General features: G+C 32.5%; 1 protein-coding gene across 4 annotated transcripts in view; it reads right to left on the bottom strand.

The window, feature by feature from the left end:
* Window positions 1–1,173: 1,173 nt before the first annotated feature.
* Window positions 1,174–14,679, bottom strand: part of LOC120632698 (furin-like protease 1) — a 248,215-nt gene continuing 234,709 nt past the window's right edge. For all 4 annotated transcript variants that reach the window (XM_039902670.1, XM_039902669.1, XM_039902668.1 and 1 more), the window contains exons 13-15: window positions 12,995–13,197; window positions 9,967–10,057; window positions 1,174–3,070 (exon numbers count right to left, since the gene is read on the bottom strand). In XM_039902670.1, the coding sequence (XP_039758604.1) occupies window positions 2,421–3,070; window positions 9,967–10,057; window positions 12,995–13,197 (944 nt within the window). In that variant the 3' untranslated portion in view covers window positions 1,174–2,420. The remainder of the gene's footprint in view (window positions 3,071–9,966; window positions 10,058–12,994; window positions 13,198–14,679) is intronic.

A 14,679-nucleotide genomic window follows, 5' to 3' on the forward strand; every position in this document is an offset into this window, starting at 1 on the left:
TAATATACATGTTGTTAGTGCTCTTAATAAAAAAAAAAAACTCAAAATAAATATGACAGTCACTTAAAATGGAAGTAAATACTCCTTAAGATAAATGTTCTGTACCTGATAAGAAGTCCCACCTCTAGGCGACAGACGAAAATAATACTTTAATTTTACATTCACCGATTTTGGTCAATTGATGGTAATGAAGATTGAACTTGTAAAAGAAATGTTATTGCGGTCACTCTTTAAGCCTGGATCTCTTTTTTTAATAATCAGAATGACCTGACCAAAGTCGATTTGGTAACATAGGATGTAAGTATCATATCTTTATGTAACCATTAAAAATTTCCCCTCCCAGCACGGCTAGCATGGTCAGGAGACAATTAAGTTCCCGGGGAAATGATATAAATTTATCTTCTCTCAGTGCTTTATCAACTCTCAGAGCACTGGCGCACAAGTGGAAATAATATCCAAATAATATATGTGTATTAATAAACGGGGGTTAAATTCTCGTTTTCCATGTTCCAGTGATTTAGCAGATGGGCACGTTAATTGTATCCCTTGCCAGGGGATATAATCGGGGATATATTTTTTATCTCCCGCCCGTGCTAGCCCTGGAGGTCACACGGACTTGCGACCAATTAAAAATGTGCCAAATCTTATGAGGAGACGACGATGCTCAAAATCTTCATAACCAACTGTGTTATACGTGCCCCAAAAGACAATAGCCTTCGTCCACGAAAAAAAAAATTATTTGTGGTCCCTTCCTGTAACACTGTTGCACGAAGCATGGCACCTGTACCGCGTTCATTGTCGTCATTCAATGCGCTCTTGGCAATGCTAAATGGGATCCATTCCATGATGGGTGCACAGCATTGTTCCGTGAATTGTTGAGATACTCTGAGCATATTGAATGACCTTTACTTCAAGATTCGTAGTGTGTCACTATAGTAGAATATATAAATATAATGGCTTTTATAATGTTTAATTCATCTTTTTATTCATTAGCCTTATAGTTATACATAAATTATGTAGTTCTATCTAGTTAGTGTACGTGGCCCTGCCGTACTAACAAGATATAAAATAAATAAATAATTTGATACAACTCAACTACAACTAAAAAGGAAATAACTGAAAAGGAGACATTAAACATTCGACTCAATAAAACAACCAATCAAAATAGGAACTCGTTTATTTACAAACATTCAATTAATTATTTACACATCGTTACCTACCTAACGAAATGGCAACTTGAGCAAATCTCTAACTCATAATATTATGCATTATTATATTTATTGTATTGATAAAATTTACGATATTGAAAGTAATACAGAAATGTTATAATAACTTATTATTAAAAAGTGACCATTTAAGGGAATAAATCGTAGAAAAATAAGACCAACTTATATTATTAATGTATTAGTAAAGAAAATACCTAAATAGGCTATTCACAAAATACCTTTAAGGTAGATCAAGGAAAAGGAAAGTGAGTGACAGCTTAACGATTAATTTGTTCGACAGCTTAGTTGTCTATTAGAAAATTAACAAATAACTATCCGCAAGATTATAGCACAATTCTAAAACTAAAATATTGTAAAACAGTAAGCAAATAATTTTAAACAAGTTTTAATCACGAAGTTATAGCTTATGCCGTTTAAAAATTGTATATTTGACTTTTTATAGAAAAAAACAGACAAGAAAAGGGGAGACGAAACCTGGATAGAAAAATAAAAAAAATCCTACGCCAAGGAAGGACGTGTTATACTTCAGTTATGCTAATATGATTCGGACAATCGTTTTTATTTAAAAAAAAAACATGCTTCGATTGAAACCCAATCATTCGGAGCTAATGCAACAATGTCAACTGACTTTTAACTTTGCCTTTCATGTTTCACCTTCGTTTCCTAATCGCCGTCCTTATTAAAATATATTTACCTACTACTTTTACTTAAAATTATAATAGCTGCGTAGATACATTTACTACGCTACACTTAGATTTATAATACGTGGAATGTGATGAAAAATACGCATAGATATACCGTTTTACGAATTAATCTAACAGACATTATAATAGTTTGAATATTTATTAGATTGATTTAGTAACGAAAAATAATACCGAGCTGAAGACAAAAGATACAAGATGTGAGAGCCGAAATGTGAAATTTTATAAGGTCTTTGGACTAATTAATACAAAATTACAAAAAAAAAAACTTTTTGTACATTTTTTTTTAATGGATGTCTTCTTTACATCTGTTGCTAGTTTCCTAAACTACGTTCACAACTTTTATTATTAATAACAATTAATGTACCTACTACACAATAATTATTGTGACAATCTATTTCATCATAAAACATTAAAAGCTGCTCTGGTAGGAAAATAAACCCTACTTATGATGTATCAATTCGTAATACTCAGGGCGGAATGTCAAGAGATGCTATAAATTCATATCGTCCTCCGACTCACTTTCACTTGAATACTTATTGAGGGCTTTGTGAATTTCCTCCTCAATTTCTATGGCGCTCTGGTGCTTCTCATCTACCGCCAACTTATTATACTCATACGCTGACTTAATATTAGAATCGTAGTTGTTACCAGAGCAACAAAAACCCAACCGTCGAAGTGTACAGAATATCACGTACAATGAAATAAGACTGACAATAATTATTAAAGCGATAACAAGATTTACATTCATTTTATAGTGCCAATTAGCCATGTCAATTTGTGGTAGAACTGCATTAGGATAGCAGTAAAATTTCGGCTCAAAATCTGTAAGATTGAAGAGTTGGGCGTCATCTAAACACGAAGAGCACTGGCTGTTTTGTGGACCTGTACAAGTGGCGCAAGTGTAATGGCAAGGCAGACAATAAGAAGGTAATTTAGATAAATTAGCTAGTGGTTCCATATCGCGCGCCTCCGTTGATCTTTGCTTAGCGGAATTGCCCTGTCGCTTCATTACGACCGAAGGACCACCAGTCTCTAACAAAGTAAGGTTACGCCTGCGAGAGCTTCGTTCGATGGCGTACGTTCCACCCGGGCAAAGCTGATAGCATCGTCCGTCGTACAAATGCATACCCTTCGCGCATTCTAATGGGAAAGAGAACAAATAGTTGAGTAAATGAACAAAAGGGAGATAGACCGACACCACCCAGCACCGTACCAGCGTCCATGCAGTTGCGTTTCTTGCCAGCAGACCATATGATGCGGAAGTTCCATACGCAGTAGGCTCGAAGTTCGCAGATACAGATTATGAAAACAGGGTACGAAAGGGGATGATAAGTAGAATCTCGTCGCTGATCTCAAATAATTTTGTTCACTGACAATTTAAAAACAATAAACATAAGACAAACGGACGTTAACGCTGGTGCTTGAGACATGCATAAAAAGACGTGTACAAAATTAAACGAAATCAGGAGAAAACAATTACGTATTAAATAAAACGAAGACAAATGATATAAGGATTTTAGTATTATTTCTTAATGAAATTAGAAGATTGACTAAAAGCTTGGTGTCCTGATTCTCTACAACCATTTTGGAAACTTAGTTAATCAAAAGAAAAGTTATGACTTCAAATTTGAAAGATTTGCAGATAACTATCAAGTTTGGAATTACAAATAAGTGTTTATTTTGAATTTGAATGTCATAGAAAATCAGAATCCATTTGTAATTTTTGTTATAGCGAGTTAAAAGCAAAGCGTTGCATGCAATGAATCAAACAAAACAGAAGCATATAAATCATAAATCACATAGAATAACGTCAGTTTGAATTATAAAATATACAAAACAAATTGTGACTAACTGCCGCTTTAAATATGATAATAACAAAAAAATCAGAGACAAGACTCATCATAAAAATAAAAAATGAAAATCTACTTCGATTTTGTAATAAAAGTTTTTTATTATTAGTTTTCATTCACATCCGATTCAATATATACAAATTATTCAGCATTTACATTACGTAATAAATACATCTTATTAGATCGCTACATTAATGCCGATGAACTTTACACGTTTACACCAAAACAGTTATACAAAAATGAGCTATTTACCAATCCTCAGTACATCAAGAATTAATTACAATATGACTGGTATTATTTCTAACGATAGTTAATTAACCATATAGAAAAAGAAATGATGAGCGTCAGACTTAACGAGCGCGGTTTGATAAACTTGGGTACGACTAACTATATTAAACATAAAATAACAACAGAAAGAAATTCTAGTTTGATAGATATAAAATTGATGAATTTGATTGAAATGCAAATGAAACAAAATTTATTATAAAGGTTGAACCGGAGTGGGCGGAAAAATATTCTTAATATGAAATGGTATGGGTTAAAAAAAAGATTTATACGTAAAGATTCTATGGCTAAGCAGTGTTCCGTCTAGTGCGGCTCAGCCCTTATGTAGATAATAAACCACTGTTTAGAAAATGTTTTAAGTTCAGTAGTGACATTTACATACAATATTCAGAGTTGAGCGTTTTAATCATCAGCTTACGTCTTTAAACGATGCAATGGTTTTATCATCTTTGTCTTTAGGCAAATTAATAATAATTTATCAGCTTGTTCCAATTATAAAAATAGAAGTACCAATACAGAAGCTTGTATGAATTATCTTTCATCTCTTTTCCGCAGGGGCGCTCATTAGCTCTTCTACTATCTTTTATTTACTATATTAAGGATTCAGGAAGTTGTTTTATACTTAATTAAGTCTAGCTACCAGTCGATGAGAAACTTTGAATGTTCAGTCATTTTCAAATTTACATGTATGTGAGCATTTTGTACAAGTCTCCAAATTTATTTTCAACTATATACCCTAATTAATATTTACAGTGATCGTTTACATGTTCTATATTATATTAAATGGATTGGCAATCAGTTCTACGATCACAACCACAATATGCAATAATATTTATATTATATACTAAATATTTTGATTATTTATTCACAGGAAACTACGTTCTGTTTTATAAATAAGGCATTATCTATGTGACTTTATATTGTTGTAATTGAAAGTAACAATCATTAGTAATACAATGAATATTATAAATTTATGGTCATTTATTTTTTTGTAAAAACCATTTTTTTACATCGTGCCAAATGTGTGTGTAATTGCTCGTTATAAACGTCATTTCAAGTTCAGTGATTTTGGTTGATAACTTTGCAAGTTTACATAATGTAATCTTTGAAAAACCAACATACTGCAAACAAAGATTTTTATTGGTGGAACATTTCATAGTTTGTAACGAAATATTATATCACCGGCATGCCAAAAAGGCTTGCATTTTAACTAAATGCTGCTAACTAAAAGCTGGAAAATAAATAATGTGATGTATTTTTCTAAAACTGCAAAATCAACATGAAAACAGTTAAGAACTCCTGTTGTGTGAAAATGTGGGAACAACAATAAGTTTATCCCAGAATTATAAAATTGAGAGAGAAATATATTTCTACAAAGAAGGTACGTTGTAATGTATGTCTGCGATTTTATACATGAACGATCCTTTGAGTAGTGTGCTCCTACTTTGATACCGCAAAAGTTAAGAGCTCATCGATCTTGAAAATTATCTATTAGCTGTATAGTAGTGCGTTAAGGCTTAAAGTTATTCAGCAAAATTTTTAAAACTTGTTATTTTATAACTTTTGGTATTCCAACTTTTTTATTTTATTTGCACCTCCTGTATTCAACTTTTTCATAACTTTGGTAACTTTATATATTCTTTGTTGTGGGTACTTGTACAAAAAAATAATTGGCTAACGACACCAATACGTGGATATTTAGCTGGTATACATTTTATGAAGTAAGGTTGACTAAAATATGTTTTTGCCATTTTTATCTTCTTAAGTCTAGCTTGGCTGGTGAAAGTTTATGGCATTATAAAAAAAAAAAACAATTTAGCACAATTAATATTAAAACTGTGGTTTACAACAAGAACGGGCAGCAACGTCTTTGATGTTACTACCACCATCTACATGCCCAGCGTGGTGATTATGGGCATACCCTCCACTTGGGAGAGGCTTTTAGCCCTGCAGTAGACTGTGATATGCTATCTAGAAGAATAGTAAAAGAAACTGCACACAAACACTACTCATCTTCTTAACAGTGGTGTTAAAAACAAATTCCCGCTCATGTACTACATCCCTAAAGCCATAGTTTGGGCAGAATTAATTTAGGTGAGATATCAATGTTTATTTTTTATCTCAAGTTTAAATTCAAAACCTTTGAGCCAATAAGCTTTGTTATTATTAGCTTATGGGCGTCCTAAACCCACCCTTATTTATCTTAAAATCCCACCGAGTGGGTCGCACTTAAAACGCTCGATCGTTAAACTCTATCCTACAGTGTAGGCTCTCGCCCGTCACACAGATAATGCCTCTATAAATACACTTAAGAGGTTAGAAGGCATAATTTATTGTTTTCCAAACTTATTGTAACAGATATGTTCCTTTTCAGTATTTATGTAATGAAACCGTCGTGGCGAATTTTCAATTTTGGTACAGGCTTTAGTATTTCTTTTACCAGTAAGCTTTTTAAACTATCAAACTATTGCGCAGTCCAATCAAACCGTCTGCATTTTATTTATAAAAACCTGTGGCATAGACAATCAAATTGAAAGACGTACGTTGTAGAAATGCTTGTAATTTAGGCCTCATCGGAAAAACCTATACACCCATTTTGATATTGATTTTGACAGGTGTTATCTAGTATAATTTAAAATGGTCATTTTTAGGCTCATCGCTTTATATCAAACAATGTATATTAAGTTATTTACTAAAATGAAACAAAACCTCAACTTACTAAAAACAAAATTTTTACATCACTATAGTTTAATCACTTAATATTGTGTTTAAGTAAATACATTGTTTATATCACGGTATAACTACGCTTATGTTTCAGTTAACTAAAACACAGCCTAAAACATAATTTAATATAAAACAAAAATATTTTAAATCTGAATATTATCATTTCATTACCTCAGAGAGTTAGAACTTTACTGTATTAAGAAATTATGTGTTTCATAATAATTTGAGGCCATAATTCTTGACCAGTACAAAATGTGGAAATTTGGAGGATGTCCTTATTTGCACTACCTAGTGATTTAGAATTTGGAATAGAACTAGTCGGAGACTAAATAGTGTAATAAATAGACAAATTGATTATTTACTTGAAAATGTCGCCAAAACGCTTTATCTACAACAAATATTAAGCTAAACAATTATATTTATATTTCAATATTTTCAATAAATAATTATTATAGGAAACACCGGAAAGTAAATGCGTAACATTTGGTATATTTTATTTAAGAACAGAAGCAAATTTCAGACTAGCGGATTAAATATTACAAAGAATGTTGTTCTCCATAATATTGGTCGTATATATCTTCAGTTATTATCGTTTTAATCCTGGGCTCATTAACGGGAGTATAATAAAAAATAAAAAAATGTTATTACATTATCTAATATTACTGTGTAATTCAATAGGAAAGAGGAATGCAAATCGAGTCCGGTAATCGCACCCGAATGTCGGCAATTTGCTTCGGGCCTTAATAGAATGCCTTTATTTGGTTGGCGGCAGAAAATAAACTGGCTATTTGAATAACAACGTAACAATTGTAAAAAATATTTTCTATTGCAACACTGGAGGTTTAGATAATATAATTAGTATATAACGCAAAGTATTATACCTGTATAGTAATCTAACATGCTAATTTAACAAGGCCATCGTTATAATCAGTTTTAAAAGCCAAATCTGCCGATTCTGTTGTAAGCAAATCTTTAAACTAAATAGATAGGTCTAAACTTAGTGTTGTCCTTTTTACAATCTTTGCTTTGGAAAAGGATGGCACTATTTTTAGAAGTATAGTTAAGTTAGAGATTTCTGTGGCCCAAATTGGCAACACTGTATAATTTTAAGACGTTTTTAAAAAAATAAAGTTATAGTGAACCAAAAATCATGCATGTCTCAATTATTTTCCAATTTTTGTTATCATATACTTTAAGACTTTTAATGGAGCAAACAGCAGATATTAGAGACTGTGTTGAGTAACGAGATTTTAGCTTTAAAATAGCCAGATACGATAAGATGTTCTTGCAGATAAAAGAATAAATGAGTTTTATCGGTTGAAACTGAAGTAAAGTGACAATATGTTTTTCTTCGTCATTGTTGATGCTCACTGGGACATGTGCACAGTTTTGAAATAAGTACGGCAAACATCATTTTCAAAATTGAAAACTTGCACTCTAATTAAGTTCCGGAGTTTCGGTTAGGCCGTAGTGGAAATATCTCCGACCCTATTAAAACTTCGTTTGTGAGGCCAGCCTCGGAGTAAATAGTTATTATAACTTTATTAGTAGTCCGATGGCTTTCTAGCTTCAAAGATGAGGGAGTCTGTGATGGGACAATGATGACGATATTAAAATGTAAGGTTGTAAATGTTAAGTAAGTATAACACAGAGTTTCGAGATTTATCTAATTTGCCTTTTTTGTTACTCATCACGTAATCATCGCGGAACAACACAGAATTCAAATTTAAAGTTGCTAGCTGGCTTGCTCAGTAAACACTTTTGAAACGACATGTCTGTCTCTTTTTGATTCTACCACCCGGTTCGTAAGGCAAAATACGAAATCATTCATAATCACCGCGATTCGGATTTATATTATCGATTACTGATGCAAAATAATGTCTTAAGACTGAAACACTATTATCATTAGAAAAAAATTAACGTTGAAATGGCTATTATTGGAATGTTTTTTCGATAGGTTTTAAATAATGCATGTTTGCGATGGCTGTTCGTGTCTCAACAAAATTTATTTATAAATTTTATAATATGTTAATATTTAGCATAATAGTTTACGTAGACAAATAGTTATCGTGTAGGTATGTAGCTTTATTATATTATAAATGTATCTTTAAACATTACCTTGCTTTACAAAATATTTGTTGTTTAGTAAAAATACATATATTATTACAAGATTGTAATCAAATCAAACTGATCATATACGATGGCCTATAAAGAACGGAAGCATAACAATCGCCGGCTAAAACAGTATTCTTAAGTACCACAGGCATTTTCTAACTATTATTTTTATACTACAGATATTTTTACGTTACTAAATGTCCACTCTGATTCAAATTACTCCATATTATATTCACAATGCAATTACCCAAGCAAAATGGACGTCTTCGATTTGAAATACGTAATTATAATTTTATGTAATTGCACTTTTTTCTAGCTCTTTAATTTTGCCGAATAGGTGATATTACAAAATACCTATGAGTTTATTGGACATAACTTTATTCTTACAAATATATCGCAGTCATTCCGAAATATTTTTTTGCTAATAAGGGTTATTAACTTATTAGTCATTAATAGTATTGAACACCTTTAAATTATATAAGTACTTTTATCGAAAGATATATTTATATAATATTTTCAAATCACTGCGATTTAAATATTTCATATTAGCTACAATTATTTTACGTATGCAAGTTCAGAAGTTCAAACTTTCTCTGAAACTTAATTGTTGTCGACTTAAATTATTATAAAGTTACAGGACTGGACTATTACGTGCTAGAAACAATTGTAAATAAAATATTACCTACTCCGTGATCTAACGAATACAAAAACAGGTCCTATTTTTTTAAGTGTTTACGGCAGTATTGAATTGTGTCGGACATTGATAAAAATATTAAATATTATATAATTCTTGGATTTATTATGTTTAAAACACCTTGTACTTATTTTTAAAGAATTCAACTAAAATCAAGAGCCTCGGGTACTAGGGCACCAGTGCTGAGCGAAGGTCAGACGACCGCAAGCAAGGTGCCCTGGGCGGCCGCAGTTTTTCGCTGGATTGAGTAAGCCTTACGCTAGCAGTTAGTGCACAGTTTTGCTTACATCTACGCGGCTGTCTGCTTTGGGATGATAGGGACAAAGCTTCGGCCGCGGAGAGTAAGATTAGGAGCAAGAGGCACAAACCTAGACACTGGTGAGGCGGCTGGGCACCGTGTGTGACGCAACCACTGGCCGCGTACCCGCCCGCTTCTACAGCTGGACCCTCCTCACGAATCTAAAGATAACAAACACAAATAAGTACCAACAAGCTTAGCTTTTAACTGCAAATCTTGTAAAAGTTCTATTGAAACAAAAACAAAATTTTACTTTGACTTTGGTTTTGACTAGGCTTTTATACTTTTATCATTTCATGATAAGAAACATTATTTCGAACTATATTATATAACTATAGGTACGTCATGTTCCCACCGTATTTTAATATCGACCAGTTTACAGTTGCTCCATATTTTTATTGAAATTTTTGAATATACAGACAAACTGAACCAAAAAACTTTAATAATACAAATTCAGGTTAATGTTAAACATTTAAAGAATAACAAGCTACGGCACAGTATAAATCACATATACCTGTTACTAAAACAACTAAATATTTTTTATTCAAATACCATGGGCCTTACAAATGCAAAAAACCGTATTTATTTATTTTATTTATATAAATTGGTACCATCCTAGTAAGTTAGCAGAACGTTGGAAGAGGTAAGCGGTGTTTCGTAGCATTTTAACTCACAGGTCCTTTAAAATTTCAGAGCGTGAAAAAACGCCATCTAAACTATTTCGACGTTGTGCTACTTTTGCCAGAAAAAATGCAGCACTAATTTGTTTGGTCAGTCAATATTATGTTTATACGTTAATTATTGCTAAACTTGCATATACTCGTAGGTTGTCTCAGTGGAAAGGAATATTGAATTAATGAATAAAGAATGAAATATTTTAATTCTCATAACAGCATTGTTTTTAACGAAGACGGAAAGATACGATTCTTAATTGGAAATAATTGTTAATATAAGTAAGTAATATTGTTTTATTGGAAAATGTAAGTCAATATTTAAATTATTCACAAAGAGAACGGATTTCAGAAATTTCATACCACATTCATTTGTACTCTCCATAGCCTTACTTCAAAAATTGAAATATCTGTGCCAAAAAAAGATTATCAGAAAACATTTATTTTTGATGAATGAGATACTTTTCTTTCGGTATTCAAATATACAAAATAAAATATTGAAGTTTCATATTACTGCACGCACAGGAGAATTTGTTTATTTGAATTTTTGTACATTCACACAAGTTAGCTATTTTTTTTCGATTAACAAATCGTCGTATAAAAAAAAATAACTATACAGATTTATTTCTTTCAAGGAAAGCAATGAACATTCCTTCGTAAAATATTCTCAGAATAGGGTAGGAAGAAAAACGAGTTGACCTGTAGATTGAATGCTGAGAATTTCTCAAAGCATTTTTAGATATCCTGTATACAAAGGCTGGCAATGCTGTCATGTCCAATAAATTCAGGACTACAGTTTCAAATAAAGCAAGAACGATGGCATCTGTCAATAAAGCAAGCACTAGATCTTTGAAAATCAAAATGTATGCATCAGATTACAAACGAAATAATAAGTTAAGACGAGGAGTCCTATATAATAGTCCTAATTTTGTAGTTCAGTTATTGTATAGTAAAACAAAATTGACAAGCTTTACATGTTTATCTGAACAAGAAAGTTGGTGGTAGGATGATGAACGATGAATACTGCATTATTGTATTACCAAAATCTATTCAAGAATCTTGAATAAAGTCCTTTTTAACAGAAAATTCCTGTTGAATACAATAATAACTATTGTACCCTACAGGAATAGTGCATTTTTGGGATAAACTGTAGCCTATCTGAGACCGTTAATTACGACTATGTACAAGAATATGACTTTCTGTTTTTCTGTGAAAAAAAATCTAAATTCGTCCCACGGGAACCGTATATACTCCCCTCATCAGAAGTTACCTATATATTCCGTTTCGTTGGCGATATTGTGTAGCATCCATTCAAACTTTCGTATTTAAAATATTAAGTATAAAAAATATAGAAGTATAGATTAGTTTGTATGGTAGACGCTGGTAATATTGAAACTTTGATTATAAGAACAACTAAAGCACGCCATTGTACACAACTCCTTAAACCCAACTAAATTTGCAGGACTGAGGGAAGTGCTGTCCTTTTCCAAATATAACGTAATGAAAATAATAAAAGCATTTAAGATTAGTTTGGACTTCACTTTTATGTAAAACAGACTAATTAATTAAAAACTAGAGATATTTATTAAACTTATATTCCTTATAAAGACTTTATATCCACTTAATAAACGATTGAAACTAATTTATCGAATTCATCATTTAATAAAGATTTCATCTATAACAATATTGTGCGTGTAAACGGAGAAGTGAACGTATACAATTTCTTGCAAAATAATATGTGCCTATTTCAATATCAGCAACGTAACACTAATATCAAAAATCTATTTTCCCATAACTCACAATAGAGTGCTGGTACCGGGTATAGATTTATTGATACCGCCAGAATCACTACACTTAACGATAGTTAGGTTCTTTGCTATGTTGTGACAACGACAGCGGCGACCATAAATCCCAATAACACGATACTATTTGACGCCTCGAGATTATTATTTATCTGTAATAGCTATAAATTTGACCCCAAAAGACACAAATAGGTGTGAATAGATATAGCTCTACATGAACAACCAGGGTAAGTTATTGATTATTATTTATTATGCATGAGGTCATTTATTATTTAAAAAATAAAAAGGTAAATTTGTGGTATTTTATTTTATTGCAGACGATCTCATTTTGTGCATGTTTCACTTTCTATAACTGTTGAAACAAAATGGTTCAAACTTAAAAGTAATGCACTATCTTAGAATGGAAAAATCACATATCCAGGTTTTTAATTGTTTGACTCAAACAGATTGGATATGGTCAGTATTATCCCATATTAAGCCTTAAAAATGTCGATAGCAATTCTACGGTCGTCACGACGCCAACCAATTTCTGACATAATATGTCAGCTATCGAAACTTTTAAGGAATCTTTCTTTTAGATGGAAGATAGATTTTTATTTGCTTATTATAAACTTTAGGAACTCACCGCATGCGAATCATGCCATACGAGAGCCAGATCATCTTCAATAGTGTTCTGTCCCACTGCTTCTGGGGGATCAGGCACATGTACGGCGCTCCACGAAGTAGCACCACTTGTTCCCAGGGAGTTGCTCTCAGGAGATGCGTCGTATTCTTGCGCTGGCGTCTCCGTGCCATAGAATATCAACTCCCATTGCGTCAACGGACCAGCTGGACACAGATAAAGGTTTCTTTAGTGTCTTTAATTCGATCGATATTCAAAAAGATGTGCATAGAAAATGTGCATTTAATTAAATGTTACATTTGTGCTAGATAAGCAAAAAAAAAATAGAACGCAAAGGTTTCAAACTTATAAATTATGTGAATATGTTATGTTTAAGCCTAAATATTATAAATTTGGAAGAAAAATAATTATTTTTATAATATAGCTTCACGTAAATCTACAGATACAGGCAGTGTTATGCTATTTAATAAACTAGCATTGTTACTCTTTATAATTAAGATGCACGCTGAAAAATAAATAAGAGAATACATCGAGTATCCATTAAAAATAAAAATCGAGAAGACATTAAAAAAAAAAATTCACTTTCACTTAAAGCAGTAGTAATAACGAAAATAAATCGAGCAAATTCTAGGACAAAAAATAAAGTTAACTACAAAATAAAGTTTAACACACGACATGCAACCGCAAGTCTGGATAAAGGATAATTGACTTGCAAGCTGGAATTATACGGAGGTCAAATAAAACACTGCAAAACGTATCAACGGACAACATGCACAAGGTACCGTTGGCTTGCAGCGGCGCGGGATAAATCCGCTGAATTTTCGGGTACGTGTCGAACAAACTGGACATCTTACGCCCTCTGGCGTCCGACAGGGGGTGTTTCAAATCCCCTCGCAAATTAAGGCTCAGGTCCGGCGTAGTTGAGGTTGTCAGCCGTGCTGTCGTGCTCTCAACAGGCGAGCGCGTCGCCGGACGACCCTGTTTTTTCTGCGAATTCCTATTGGGGTTCTTCGAGTTTTTATTCTTTTTTCTTTTCACTAAACCGACTGTGTACGTCGGCACTATGGGAATGGCTTTCCCTCTATTATTTTTCCTCCCGGACTGAACGACTACGGGCCGAGTCGCGTTGCTCCTATTTCGTATAATTGGACTTCTAAACGGTATTGGGTCATTTTTAGCAGCCGGCGAGCTTGTTCCGTATAACGTCAACGACCAGTCTTGCAATGTCGCCCGACCTATGGCACCGAAAGTTAATCTGTGATTTCCTTTCATTTCGAACAGTAGATATGTAAGTTCATTGCGAAGCATTAGTCACCGACACTTTTTTTTAATACAAATGGTACAAGAATGTATGTGACAAATAAATAATAATAAGTTGTAAGATCGGATAATATAAGCACATTAGAAAGTAGTTATTTTTAGAAAAGGTCACGACCTTAACTCTAAGTGAATAAAAAAGTTTGAAACGAAGAAATATTATTTAGAAAAGTAGTATTCTGCATACTTCCTGCACTGTAGCATGAACTGGTCGTCATGGAAAATGGAATAATGTATACTGTATAGAATTAAACACAACGATCGATTTGCACTCCAAATATGATCTGCAAACGATGATTTGTTGCTTGTCCATGATTTGAACTTGTCGTTTCTTAGTATTTTAACACATTAGGGCAGATGATTACAAAATT

The sequence above is a fragment of the Pararge aegeria genome, chromosome 20, assembly GCF_905163445.1.
Source record: "Pararge aegeria chromosome 20, ilParAegt1.1, whole genome shotgun sequence".
Classification (NCBI taxonomy): domain Eukaryota; kingdom Metazoa; phylum Arthropoda; class Insecta; order Lepidoptera; family Nymphalidae; genus Pararge; species Pararge aegeria.